General features: G+C 43.8%; 1 protein-coding gene and 3 non-coding genes across 4 annotated transcripts; 3 read left to right on the top strand and 1 right to left on the bottom strand.

The window, feature by feature from the left end:
* Window positions 1-600: 600 nt before the first annotated feature.
* LOC120743042 (leucine-rich repeat-containing protein 31-like) lies at window positions 601-1,365 on the bottom strand. The gene is made up of 2 exons (XM_040046587.1): window positions 1,269-1,365; window positions 601-995 (listed from the first exon to the last, which is right to left on the bottom strand). Exons 1-2 carry the CDS (start codon window positions 1,279-1,281, stop codon window positions 634-636), a joined length of 375 nt encoding a protein of 124 aa, XP_039902521.1. The 5' UTR covers window positions 1,282-1,365; the 3' UTR covers window positions 601-633.
* A 3,514-nt stretch (window positions 1,366-4,879) lies between these two features.
* trnag-ucc lies at window positions 4,880-4,951 on the top strand. Its single transcript has one exon. It is a non-coding gene; the product is annotated as a tRNA-Gly (tRNA).
* A 4,550-nt stretch (window positions 4,952-9,501) lies between these two features.
* On the top strand, window positions 9,502-9,573 carry trnag-ucc. Its single transcript has one exon. It is a non-coding gene; the product is annotated as a tRNA-Gly (tRNA).
* A 575-nt stretch (window positions 9,574-10,148) lies between these two features.
* On the top strand, window positions 10,149-10,230 carry trnas-cga. The gene has a single exon. It is a non-coding gene; the product is annotated as a tRNA-Ser (tRNA).
* Window positions 10,231-14,701: the final 4,471 nt, after the last annotated feature.

The following is a 14,701-nucleotide window of genomic DNA, read 5'->3' as shown; positions in this document are numbered from 1 at the left end:
CAGGTTTTGTAATAAGGTAAATCGCGCTAACATAATAGTGATTAGTTACCTGCAGTATTAACGGGAGAGGACGTGGAAACGCTACCGCTGCTGCTGGGTTGAGCTTCGCTAGTCCGGAGCGGATCAAAAACACGACATTCGTTGAAAGCAATCGCGTGTTTTTTGAGCAAATGCTTTTGCATATTCGTAGTGTTTCCTCCCTTTGATGAAATCTCTACTTTGCAAGTATTGCACGTTGCCCTGTTGTCATCCTTTCTCATAAAGTGTAACCAAACTTTTGAGCGTTTGTGCCGCTCAGGCGCCGTGTTTCCTACTGGGTAAAAGACGCTACTCAACGTGATGACGTCATTCGGGGCGACTGGAATCGATAAGGGAATCGTTTTTAAAAGTGGCAAACGATTCCAAGGAATTGAAACAGTGGGAACCGGTTCTCAACAAGAACCGGTTTTCGATACCCATCCCTAGTCCCAGAGGACCCGTCCCAGCTGGTCACATTGTACAAATGTTTGGACAAATTTACTTGTAATCAGAAGGTTTTTCAGACCTGATTGCGCTTTTCTTCCCTAGTTCTCTTTTGAAATCTCTCTGTGATGATTTGTAATTTGAGATCAGATAACTCAGGCTTTCTGCTCCCTACTCCTCAGGCTGACTCTCTTCTAGGCTCTCCTGACTGTTCCCTTTACATGCTGATGATGTGTCTTGTAAATCTGGATCCCTTTCCAGCAGGACGCTCCTCTTTTTCAGACAGTACCTCAGCTGCTCTCTCTCCTGACAGTCAGCTGTCCACCTCTGCATGGCCAGTCGAGCCAGCAGAGCGGGCAGCCAGGCTGAGCACGGAGCAGAGGTTGAAGGTCGCAAACTGACATCCACGTCTTCCAGAGAGCCCAGACCTCCTGCTGCAAACAGACTGCACCAACCGTTGTCTCCCACCAAGCTGTTGTAGGACAGATCCAGTGCACGGAGTGAGGAGAGACAGCCCCGTCTGCACACGGCAGCTGCACAGAGGAAGAGGACCCATTGATAACTGATCACTTTATGCCTGTTCACTTTACTGTTTTGTTCACAATGTTTCTGATGGAGACAAAAATAACACCGAATAGTTTCATTGTTTTGTTTTATACGACAGCTATAGATGCTGGCAGCATGAAATAAATGAAAGAAATATCAATTTCCTTCAGGCTTTACTTGTCTTAATATACATTTATGCAGCCTAATGATCCACTACAGACCAAAAAAGAAAAAGTATAATGTCATTGTGTGTTAGTTACCCAGATGTTGCATGTCATCAGTGGTGAGCTCGCAGCTGCAAAGACGGAGCTCGCTGACGACTGATGGCTGCAGAGCATCCAGCAGGAGCGCCAAGTGACCCGAGGGATTAATAAAGTTCTATCTAATCTACATCGACAACAGAAAAAGAAAACCTGCTGCTTGCAACAGCATTGTGTTAGAAGCATTTTTACTGGAGTGAATGCATTTAACTGTACTTGCATCATCTGTTAAAAGTACTTATATATTGCAATAAGACTGCAAAAAGCAAAGGGGACTGAATTCTATAGTATGTGGTATGTGTATAAGGTGACACATGTATGCAGTTTCCTGCCATTAGTGTAATGTAAACTTGGAATCATCACATATCTACAGGTATTTGTACTGAATGGAATGAGCTGTGGTGATTAAAAGCATTAGCAAAAGCATACTTACTAGTGGCCTTTTCTTCTTAGGTCTGGATCTTGATGCCTCTGGGACTGAAGATCACAGCCAAGTCACCAGTTTCATAAACAACAAACAAACAAAAAGCAAATAAACAAAACACTTTCAGAGATCGCACAACTTTGGTTTTCATCTTCATATGATAATGTTCCTTGAATCAAATCTTCCATACACACTCTACTACAGTGTATCAAACTAGTCTAAATACTTCCACAAACAATGACATACCCATCTTTGTCTTTTTGTGGCTTTCACCAAAAACTCTCCCCCTGGTGGATCCTGTGTTGACATACGTGATTTTGGGAGAAAGACAAAAACAAAATCACTTTAAATGGTTACATTAAATGTAATAATATCAACATTCAATAGATTTGACTGTACATGTATCAGCTGGTGTAAAATACATGTTCCTTGATCCTTGGTCAGGGAACATAAATATCTGTTGTTTCAGCCATCAGGGTACTCCTCTAAAATTCAGCCTGGACTCCAAATATAAAGCATACAATCTATACAAACATACAAATCACCTTTGCTGGTCTTGTTGCCTGCGTGCTCCACTTGCCCCTCTGAAGTGCTCAGTGGGTCATCCTGTCCCTTGTTGAGCTCAATCTTCTCCATCACGTTCCTCACTTCCTCCACCTGCGTGGTCCTCACCTCCCGTGCCTCCATAATCGTTGCCTCCTCCTGGTTGTTGATCATTCAAGTTAGTTTAAACAATGGATCAAACTTTTAACTTTATCCTGCTTTACGCCTCCTGGTTTGTAGCAGACTAAGTATATATGATGTATGAAAGGGAACAGAGTGGAGTTAGAGTGTGAGGGTGAAGGAGAAGATGTTGTGATTCAGTGATGATGATGATGATGATGATGACCAAACGTCAGTCTGCTGGAAGTGCAAAATGCTACAGACCCCTGACTCCACCAAAACATCGAGCTTAAGACTACATACCTTTTCTTCAAGGCCCGTGTACAATGTGCTCTTTAACCTCTATAAACTTCAGATCCAAGTGTAGACACAGATGCCACACTGACAGACTGAAAAGAATTACAAAAGCTTTTGGTAAAACGTCTCATGATGACTATCTAAATTGCATGTGACTTCACTGTGTTGGAACAGATGTACTATAAATGCCAGTTCATCTCACAACAGCTACTGACTGTGTTCATTTAAGTAACTTTTTTTTATTAATAATGTTTCAATGTATTTGTATAAAGATGGGTATGTAACAACGACCATAAGACACACTACAACACTTTCAGCTTAAACTGATTTGTAATGGCCATTTAAACACCATTCAGCAATAGATCAACAACATTTAATTATTCAGAGACTGTCTCAGTTATTTCCATTTTCCTTCATCAACAGCATACTGGTTACCACATTTAAGCAAAAGGTCACTGGTCTGATCCCAGTCAGGAACACAACTGCCCACAGGAAGAGCATCCAGTGTAAAAAGGTCCCGAATTAAACACGCAGAGCGATCCTTTGTCACAAGGGAGCAACAAAAAGTAGCTACACATCCAATACAATATTTAAAACATTACTTAAACCTTTAAACAAACTAAAGTAAAATGTGATCATTTCTGCCCAGATTACTAACGTTTAAATATCCACAAAGGTTCTGATGCAACGTTATCTATACCCATCACTATTTTATTAAGCTACACCATCACTTGATTTTATGCCATTTACAGTGTGTAAGTACTTTAATACTTTAATTAACATAGATTCTCATTTACACATCACATGTGTCAGTAACACATCACATGTGTCAGTTACACATGTATCAATGAAGGAAGCAAACAGGCACAAACAGATTGTCAGTTGTCTAAGTAGCTGCAATCTGCAGATCAGTCTTTTGATAACTTTGCTTTCTTTCTATCTTTAAGCGTGAAAGCAGCAAAAGTGGCTGTCACTCAATGAAAGGAAAAATAAGCCAGCATATGTTGTTAACTACTGCTGAGGAAGGAACCAACACTTATAAATTATGTGCTACTTATGTGAAAATGGGAGAAGGATTGATGATTGAATTTCTGTTTTTACAGTAATAAATTAGTAACAAAATTAGGCACATATTCAGTAAACATGGCATCCTTCAATTGCTCTCTTAGCCACCCCAGACGTGCCCCCATGTAGTCGTCCAGGATCCTGTCTGAGTATCACCAATGAATGATGCGTCTGACAAATGCTGATTGCTTTGCAAGAGGACTGGGATCGGGATTGGAGGGACAGCGGATTTCACCGGGAATGGGACAACAGCAGAAATAGCTTCAAACATCAACGGACACGTAAAAGCGCAAGCAAGAGTGGCCACAGACCCACTATGCCGGCCTTTGTACACTCTCTCCATCTAATGATAGAGAGGAAGGATACATTCACTACTTCTAGCCTCCACTATTCAAATTCAGTATTTTCACAGTGTCCTAAAAGCTTCCTGAAAAGCCTTTACACTATTTTCCAAAACGCTGCATCCAGAGCACAGTCAGGGACTGGAAGGAGAGAGTAGATTTCCCCCATATGGACTTCTCTCTTCATTGGCTCCCAATTAAATCAAAATCCAAATACTTTCCCTCACACACAAGGTCTTGAATAATCACCACCAATTTTGTCTACAAGATCTCACAGTGCCATATCATCCCAACAGAGTGCTTTGCTCTCAGACTGCTGGCTTCCGAGGGGATTTAAAAGTGCAATGGAAGGCAGAGCCATCACTTTTCAGGCCCCTCTCTGTGGAACCAGCTCCCACTTTGTATTCGGGACACAGACACTTGCTCTCATTTTTTAATTAAGCATGAAACCTTTTTGCCAAAGTCCAATAACTTGAAAGAGGAGCCAAAGACGTCCTCGTCCCAGATTCGTCCCAAGACAGATTCACACCTATTCGCACCTTGTCTGCCGTGACGTGAAGAACTCGCGTGACCATTGCGACTCTCAAGGTGCTAAAAATCACGCAAGAGTTTAAATGCGTGAGAGGCCACACTTGAGTAGCAAAGAAGCTTAGCTGATGAGATTAAATGTGCAGTTGCATGAAAGCACTAGTCTTTTTAGTGATCCACCTTTTGACCAGTTTAGAACCTGACAAGCGAGTAATCACAATGCCCACCTTGTTAATTGTCCTGAAAATCTGTATAAGCCGGACAATGAATCAGTGATGTTGCAGTCTTTCACAGCGATGGTGGTATAGAGGCGAGCATAGCTGCCTTCCAAGCAGTTGACCCGGGTTTGATTCCCGGCCATCGCAGTTGCCACTCGCAGTGCTGTTCACGCATGTGGGCTGCGTACTGTTTTACACTAAAAACGTTCTCCAAACTACAGGACTGCTTCACAGAGACAGACTGGGACATATTTGAACACCAGGGCCCTGTTTCAGGAAGCCGGTTTAGTGGAAAAACTGAGTAAGTACACCCTGAGTTAACGAAAACTCTGGGTTTTCGGTTTCACAAAGCGAGTTCAGATGAAGCCTGAGTGAGTTACCATGACGACACACTCTGTGAAGCTAACCTGCCCCCTAGCAGGTTTACTACAACTAACCCTGACTGTCTCCGCCTCTTTGTCGGAAACCTGACTGTAGGAAGTGTCGGACATGGCGTGCCCCTACCTCGAAGAGCCAGTAGATCTTGAAGCCCAAATTCTCCGCAGAGCTCTCCGCCAGGAGAGAGTGATTAGAGCGCGTTTGGACATTTTATCATTTCCTGATGATTTCCTGTGTGAACGTCACCGTTTTTCAGCACAATCTATAATTTTTTTGAATAACATCCTCAGGCCTAATATTGCTCATGTGACACATCGCGGACATTCTCTCAGTTCTGTACATATTCTTTGTATTGCACTTCGGTTTTTTGCAAGCTTTCTGTATAATATTGGTGACGCTGAGCACGTTTCCAAGGCTACCGTCTGTCGGGCAGTCAGGAATGTTACAGTTGCACTGGAACGTCTCCTGTACTCGTTTGTGGTGTTCCCCGGTCATAGACCCACAAGATTTATCAAAGAGGGATTCCACAAAATTGCAGGTATCAGGATGAACGAAACTTAATCCATGATGTGGTGATACTTGAACTACTACTTAAATTTTACATTTATTTTCACGGTTCCCAGGCGTGATTGGCTGTATAGATGGCACTCACATTCCAATCATTGCTCCTTCAGTAAATGAAGGAGACTATGTGAACAGGAAGTCTTTCCACAGCATTAATGTACAGGTACATAGTTCCCTGTAGCATTTCAAACTAACAAATTATTTCATTATAGTAATGGATGCTAACTTGTGTTCTCTGCACTGTGAAGATCATATGTGATGCTGCCAACATTATCACAAATGTGGAAGCCAACTGCTCAGCCTCTGTGAGTGGTGGTGGTGGAGGACCCCCACCTGTTTTTCGGGCCTCCGCTTTTTTTCTGTTGGCTATAACGGGTCACATTTGAGCATACAGAGTAAGCAAATATGTACTTGTAATGTGCTCAGATAATTTCAATAAGTGCTTACAGAAGGAAAATTAATGTAGCCTCTAACTGCAATTGATTTACATCGGACAAACAGACCAAGCACCATGGCTCATAATACAATTACACCTTACCTGTTTGGACTATATTTTTATGTTTCATTTTTACTTGCTGCCAGGAACGTTTGGGGCCTGTTGGGTTGCACCTGCGCTCAAATCACATCACAAAATCAAATGTATAAAATAAAAAATAAAATATAATAAAATAACGTGTTAAATGGGTGGAAATCCCTAGCTCAATGTTTAAATTAACACTCACGCATTGACTCTGTCGGCTTTGTTTTGCCATGCATGCTCCCTTTCTTTTGCAGCTGCGGCTGTGTTACTTTTTTTCCGCAAAATTTGCATGCTGTCGGCATATGCTGCCATCAGAATTTCGGCCTCAAGCGCTGTAAAATACATTGACCGCGCCTTCTTTCCCTCCGTCTCCATGGTGACTCGCTTAATCTGTGCTCCACTGATCAGGGCTTTATGTATCCTCGTGCGCGCGCTTAACTTGGGGTTAAAGCAACTCCGCGTTGATTGAACTAATTGTTATCAGCCTTTCTGAAACCGAATATTCCGAGTTGGACAGTTCGGGGTTACTCAACCCTGAGTATCGTTTTTCACTCTGAGTTTTCTAAACCGGCTTCCTGAAATAGGGCCCAGGACCTAGAAACATTCACAGGATCAGTACTGGACTACATCAAGTTCTGTACTGCAAATGTGACAGTGGACAAAAGCATTCGGGTTTTCCCAAATCAAAAACCCTGGATGACCAGCGAGGTCCGCTCACTCCTCAAAGCCTGTGATGCCGCCTTCAGGTCAGGTGACAGAGTTCTGTACAGGGCTGCTCGAGCTGACCTGAAAAGGGGGATTAAAAAAGCCAAGTCAGACCACAAAAGGAACATCGAGTCCCACCTGTCCAGCAACAACACACGAGAGGTGTGGCAGGGAATGCAAGACATCACCAACCACAGAGGCAGCACTGCGAAAACAGAAAACCAGAGTGGGCAGCTGACAGAGGAAATAAACAGCTTCTTCGCCTGCTTTGAAACACCACAACAGCAACACTCATTTGCTTCAGCCCTGCTCCCATCCTCACCTGGTTCCTGCACCGCTCCACTCACTGTAACAGAGCACGAGGTCAGACGTGTCCTCCTAGCAGTGAACCCCAGGAAGGCGGCCGGTCCAGATGGAGTACCTGGCAAGGTACTAAGAGCATGCGCACACCAGCTCACCCTCATCTTCACCAGACTCTTCAACCTCTCACTGGATCAGGCAGCCATCCCATCCTGTCTAAAATCAGCCACAATCATCCCAGTGCCGAAGAAGTCTCCCATCTCCAGCCTGAATGATTACCGCCCTGTGGCCCTCACACCGGTAATCATGAAATGCTTTGAGAGACTAGTCCTTCAGCACATCAAGGATTACCTCCCCCCAGAATTCGACCCCCACCAGTTTGCATACCGTGCAAACAGATCCACAGAAGACGCCATCGCCACAGCCCTCCACGCTGTGCTGAGTCACCTAGAGCAGCGGCAAAGCTACGTCCGAATGCTCTTCGTGGACTACAGCTCAGCCTTTAATACAATCATCCCGGACATCCTCATCACCAAACTGGTCACTCTTGGCCTCCCTCCTCTCACATGTGCCTGGATAAAGGATTTCCTCACAAACCGGCCCCAGACTGTAAGACTCGGCCCTCATCTCTCCTCCACTCGCACACTGAGCACCGGCTCCCCACAGGGCTGTGTGCTGAGCCCCCTCTTGTATTCTCTCTACACCCACGACTGCAGTTCGACCCACAACAACACTCTCATCATCAAGTTTGCTGATGACACCACGGTAGTCGGACTCATCTCGAAGGGAGACGAGGCAGAGTACAGAGAGGAAGTCCTGAAGCTGGCAGCATGGTGTTCAGAAAACAACCTGGCACTGAACACTAAGAAAACCAAAGAGCTCATTGTTGACTTCAGGAGACACAGCACTGACTTGGCCCCCCTCTACATCAACGGGGAGTGTGTGGAGAGGCTCCACACCTTCCGGTTCCTTGGTGTCCTCATCTCTGCTGACATCTCCTGGACAGGAAACATCTCAGCGGTCATCAAGAAGGCCCAACAGCGGCTGCACTTCCTGAGAGTCCTCAGGAAGTACAAGCTGAACGCCGACCTGCTGCTGACCTTCTACCGCTCGTCCATTGAGAGCCTGCTAACCTACTGCATCACGGTATGGTACGGCAGCTGCACCAAAGCAGATAGAGTGAGGCTTCAGAGTGTGGTCAAGACAGCACAAAAGATCATCGGCTGCCCTCTCCCCTCCCTGATGGACATTTATTCCTCCCGCTGCCTCACTAGAGCAGCAAACATTATCAAGGACAGCTCCCACCCTGGTTTCAACATGTTCAGCCTGCTTCCCTCAGGGAAGCGCTACGGGTGCATCAACACAAAAACCCACAGACTCAAAAACAGTTTCTTCCCCAAAGCGATAACCACCCTGAACTCACACATGCACAGATAACACAGCCCCCCCACTTCCCACTTCCTCTATGGACCACCACTGTGCAATACCAATTCTATGTGCAATAACTCAACTGTATATACATAACACTATTTATACCAATTCTATGTGCAATAACTCAACTGTATATACATAACACTATTTATTACATATTACTTACGTCTTGTATATTGTACATTTTATATATATATATATATGTTTTTCCCTTTGTTAATACTGTCCATATGTACATAGCGCTGCAGAACTGTACCCTGTACAAAGAACTGAACTGTGCAAAGTCCAATAACTTAAAAGAGGAGCCAAAGACGTCCTCGTCCCAAGATAGATTCACACCTATTCGCACCTTGTCTGCTGTGACGTGAAGAACTCGCGTGACCATTGCAACTGTCAAGGTGCTAAAAATCACGCAAGAGTTTAAATGCGTGAGAGGCCACACTTGAGTAGCAAAGAAGCTTAGCTGATGAGATTAAATGTGCAGTTGCATGAAAGCACTAGTCTTTTTAGTGTGTATTTAGAGATGTGTGTATTTAGTTAGTTTGTTTGTTTGCTTGTTTTAATCAATTTTAAATCATGCTTTTTATTTGTTTTTGTTTCTAATGTCTCTGTAAAGCACTTTGAATCACCTTGTTGTTAAATTGTGCTATACAAATAAATTTGCCTTGCCTTGCCTAGTGATCCACCTTTTGACCAGTTTAGAACCTGACAAGCGAGTAATCACAATGCCCACCTTGTTAATTGTCCTGAAAAGTTTTATAAGCCGGACAATGAATCAGTGATGTTGCAGTTTTTCACAGCGATGGTGGTATAGTGGCGAGCATAGCTGCCTTCCAAGCAGTTGACCCGGGTTCGAATCCCGGCCATCGCAGTTGCCACTCCCAGTGCTGTTCACGCATGTGGGCTGCGTACTGTTTTACACTAGAAATGTTCTCCGCTGTTTCTGCAAATGCTTACAATGTCAGGCCAGGTGCATTCTTCATCGGCCTCGCTGCTACCGTTTGCTGTGGAAAGACACTGTTCACACAGGCTTTGAGTTCTCATCACTTCATACCTATACCTTCTTACATGAAACTGGGATTGGACACGCTACTTCTTCATAAAGACACCCAGTCCCACTTTAAATATTGTGCTGAATGTTTGGAATGAAGATAACATTTTACTAACCATGTACTGATCAGCTCTTTGCGGTGGCAAAATCATCAGCTGTGTGTGTTACTGTTCATGCAAACAAGCAAACTAATGTCAGCCAGCTAGCTTCAACCGCAGCTGTGCTGCACCGATCTCACGGAACTAAAAAACCACAAGCTTTCTCACCAAAGTCATGCAGCTACCGCATTTACAATCCAGCGTGGCCGTTGTTGTGCACATCCTACTTGAAAGACGTGTGGTGTAGGACTTGGAAGACGTATGTCTTTCAAGTATGTAGTTCAACGGCCAAATGTGGTTGTTGTGGCCGAGCGGTCAAGGCAATGGACTCGAAATCCATTGGGGTCTCCCCGCACAGGTTCGAATCCTGTCGACAACGGTCAGCTGTTTTGCGGCAGATTTGAGAAGAAGTCATGGAGATCACCTGAGAAGGTGCCAGGAGAAAGAGCCAGGCCTTTGCTTTTGAAAATAGAGCACACAGAAGCAATGGACCCAGCTATGTCCTGACAAAATTAGGCACATATTCAGTAAACATGGCATCCTTCAATTGGTCTCTTAGCCACCCCAGACGTGCCCCCGTGTAGTCGTCCAGGATCCTGTCTGAGTACCTCCAATGACTGATGCGTCTGACAAATGCTGATTGCTTTGCAAGAGGACTGGGATCGGGATTGGAGGGACAGCGGATTTCACCGGGAATGGGACAACAGCAGAAATAGCTTCAAACATCACACATTACTGCATGAAAAGCACATTCATTGTTTGGAACACTGCTTTTCACTACAGCTCTTTGCATGTAAAAACTTTGCTCTTCTCCACAGCTGGCTGACGGACACGCAAAAGCGCAAGCAAGAGTGGCCACAGACCCACTATGCCGGCCTTTGTACACTCTCTCCATCTAATGATAGAGAGGAAGGATACATTCACTACTTCTAGCCTCCACTATTCAAATTCAGTATTTTCACAGTGTCCTAAAAGCTTCCTGAAAAGCCTTTACACTATTTTCCAAAACGCTGCTGTGCTGCCCCTTTAATCCTCCTCAGTTCCCTCAGTTTGAGATCCTTCCTGGGCTTGGTGTCATGGTACTCCAAGTTCTTGCCAAACTTTGCAACTGTTGTAGCCCCTATGTGTGGCTGTGCTAACAACAACAACACTTTCACATGGACTTCAGATGCACAAGCGAGCTTTGAAGAAGAAAAAAAACTCCTGGTGAATAGTCCTGCACTGGCACTGTTTGACCCTGCCTTGCGTGTTGTGATCTCTACTGATGCAAGTGACTATGGGCTTGGTGCTGTATTTGCTCAAGTGCAACCTGATGGCACAGAAAAACCTGTGGCGTTTGCTTCCCGCACACTGTCTGCAACAGAACAAAAGTACTCAACTGTTGAAAAAGAAGCTTATGCTTGTGTGTGGGCTGCAGAGAAATGGAGAACGTATTTGTGTGGCCGACGTTTCACTCTGCGGACAGACCACCAAGCTCTGACAACACTGCTGAGCACCAAAGGGTTTAATAGGGCTGTCATGCGCATCTCCCGCTGGTCTGCCCACCTCCTGTGTTTTGACTATGATGTTATTTACCGCCCAGGTTCTCAGAACTATACAGCTGACTGTCTCTCTCGCCTGCCCCTGCCTGTTTCTTCCCATCCCACATCAGATTCAGATCATGAAATGGTAGCCCAAGTTTCTGCTGCCATGTCCTCACTTCCAGTTGCGGACTTTGACTCTGCATGTTCAACTTGCCCTGAACTGGTTGCTTTGCGTTCACAAATACAAAGTGGCTGGCCTGCCTCAATCAAAGCACTTGATGTCACGCTTGCACCTTACTACAAAATCCGTAATGAACTCTCAACCCTAAGTGATTATGTTCTCAGAGGCTCGAGGCTCATTGCACCACTTTCAGTGAGACCTAAACTGATTGCACTGGCACATGAAAGTCACCATTGTGCGCACAAAACAAAGATCAAGAGGTCTCTACTGGTGGCCAAAAATGGACTCACAAGTTCAGTCTGCCATAACCTCATGCCTCCTTTGCCAGTCCAATGACAAAACTGCACATACTAATCCTGCTCCTCTCCAACCCGTCCCACTGCCTGATGGACCGTGGAAAAAACTTGGTCTTGACATTGTTGGGCCTTTTGATACTGCAATACCTGCTTGTAGATACGTCATAACATTGACTGACTACTACTCCAAATGGCCTGAGCTTGCCTTTTCACCTTATGCTACTACTGATGATGTAAACGGAGCAATCGAACGGTTTCATCGTGCCCTCCGCACCTGTATCCAGAATTCATAACCCAGCAGTCGAAACCATCGAAGGCAACTGTGCTGGACTGGCTTCAAGTTTACTGTGCAACACCGCATGCAACTACTTCCCTCTCTCCCTATGAACTCCTGTATGGCAGGAAGATGCATACTATACTGGATGTACTCCCTTTGCCTCCTGCTGTGTCTCCACTGGATGGCGTTGCACGTCACTCAGTTCAGAAATATCAGTTGAAAATGCAACGTTACACTGATGGTAGGCGTCACGCACGGAAACCTTCTTTTCTACCAGGAGAGAGTGTGAGGATAAGGAAACCCCACCATGTTCCCAAAGAACATCCCAGATTTACCCCTCCTGTAACAGTAACAAAAGCCAAAGGCTTGAATGCCTGTTTACAGGCATTCTAGAACACAATATTTTGTACATTTGTACATTTCAAGCACTCTATTTTTTGGAGTCTATTTTTATGTATCCTAAAAGATTCGATCCAGTTGCTTGTATTTTGCCTCCGCGTGTGAGGTCAGTATGCAGCGGCTCAAGCTGTACAATGTTCCAGGGGAAATAGTTTTATTCACCCTTTGACACTGTTAGTTCCACACGAGGTAGATGTTTTACTGCTGCAGACTACGATGACATTTCTGTCACCTGCAAGACACTTGTCTTTAATGTCACTGCTACTCTCACAACCACACATAACCATAAAGCAGTGCACAACTCTAAACCTGTCAACCTTTTTGCCCTTTTGCATGTAAAGCTGCAGAGAAACAAACCTGACTGGTAACAAGATGGCGCTGGTGTGTGTGGTTGCTCGTCTGTCACTCCCAAGTTTGTTTCTGTTTCTATTATTTCTGACCTGTGTCATTCACCAAACAAAGTCTCTGCTGAGGTATAATCGCCAGACATGACGATCACCTTTTATTGAAAAGGTCGGCAGCACCAGGGCTCTTATCACAGCTCCTGACTCTGACCCCTCTGTCTCTGTCCCTTGCACTGCTGATTTCACTCAGTTTGAGTTTGTGATTCTCTCCATTTCAGAGGATGCGGGGTGTCATATTAACCCCGCAGGTTCCCCCAAGGATCCTTTCCCTCCACAATTTTTAAAAGAAATCTTTCCTAATATAGGGCAGTCTGTCCTTGACATTATTAACAGCAGTCTGTCCTCTGGTGTGGTTCCTGCAATTTTCAAATATGCAGAAGTGCAGCCACTGCTTAGGAAACCTGGCCTTGATCACACAGTTTTAGCTAATTATAGGCCGATTTCCAAGCTGTATTTTCTTTCCAAGTGTTAGAGAAAATTGTTTTGTGTCAACTGAAATATTTTATAGATGTAATGGCATCCTTGAGGTTTTTCAATCAGGATTTAAAACCCTTTATAGCACAGAATCTGCATTCTTAAAGGTCTTTATTCTGGTAACCACGTTGTTCTGGTCTTGCTTGACCTGACTGCTGCCTTTGACACAATAGACGACAAAATTCTAATATCTCGATTAAATGATCTAGTGGTTATTGGTGGCACTGCACGTAATTGGTTTAGTCTTATTTGGCAAACAGACCTTTCTCTGTCAGCTTCTCGGTTCCAAATCATCGTCTGCTTCTCTGTCATGTGGCGTCCCACAGGGGTCAAGTTTAGGGCTCTTTTTACTGTATATATTGCCTTTGGGTTTCATCCTTAAAAGGCATGGGATCTCTTTTCATTGTTCCACTGATGACTGTTAAATGTATTTGCCACTAAAGCAGAAGGATGGCATCTCCATAAAACCTCTCTTGACATGTCTAAATGACATTAAAGCTTGGTTGGCTTTAAACTTCTTAAATTCTAATGATAAGAAAACAGAGGTGTTGGTGTTTTGAACTAGTGGTCCTTGTGAGTTCTCCTCTGTTGATTTGGGACCCCTGGAAGTTTATCTTAAACCTGTTATTACTGACCTTGGTTTTAAGTTGGACAGTGATTTTAAATTGGACAGCCAAGTTAGAGCCTGTGGTGAAGTCCAGTTTTTATCATTTAAGGTGACTGACAAGAGTGAAATCTTTTCTTTCTCTGCAGCACTTTGAAAGGTTTTACTTTTATTTCCTCAGTTAGTTATTATTACCAATTTATCAATTTTATTGGATAAATTGGAAAGATATGGTATTTGAGGGAAAGCTGGTAACTGGTTAAAAAGTTACCTAACGGGTCGGGAACAATATGTTAGCATAGGGCATTACCATTCAGAGAAACTTGGTATTACATGTGGTGTTCCCCAAGGGTCAGTGTTGGGACCAAAACTTTTCAATGTATACATAAATGATATTTTTGATGTTTCTCAAGTACTTAAACTCATACTGTTCGCAGATGACACCAACATATTTTTCAGTAGCGATGATTATACTGATCTTGTAATGACCGTAAACAGGGAGCTAAAATTAATTTTAAAAAAATGGATGGATATAAATAAATTATCATTAAATATAAATAAAACTAAAGCAATGTTTTTTGGTAATTTAAAATATAATATAGAATTACCAATTATCATTGAAGGTGTACCAATTGATAATGTGAGTGAAAACAAATTTTTGGGAGTCGTAATTGATAATAAAATTTCATGGA

Source organism: Simochromis diagramma, unplaced genomic scaffold (assembly GCF_900408965.1).
Source record: "Simochromis diagramma unplaced genomic scaffold, fSimDia1.1 OVJJ01000661.1, whole genome shotgun sequence".
NCBI classification, from domain to species: Eukaryota; Metazoa; Chordata; class Actinopteri; order Cichliformes; family Cichlidae; genus Simochromis; species Simochromis diagramma.
Note: the sequence above shows the minus strand (reverse complement) of the source record. Positions and strands in the feature narration are given on the sequence as shown.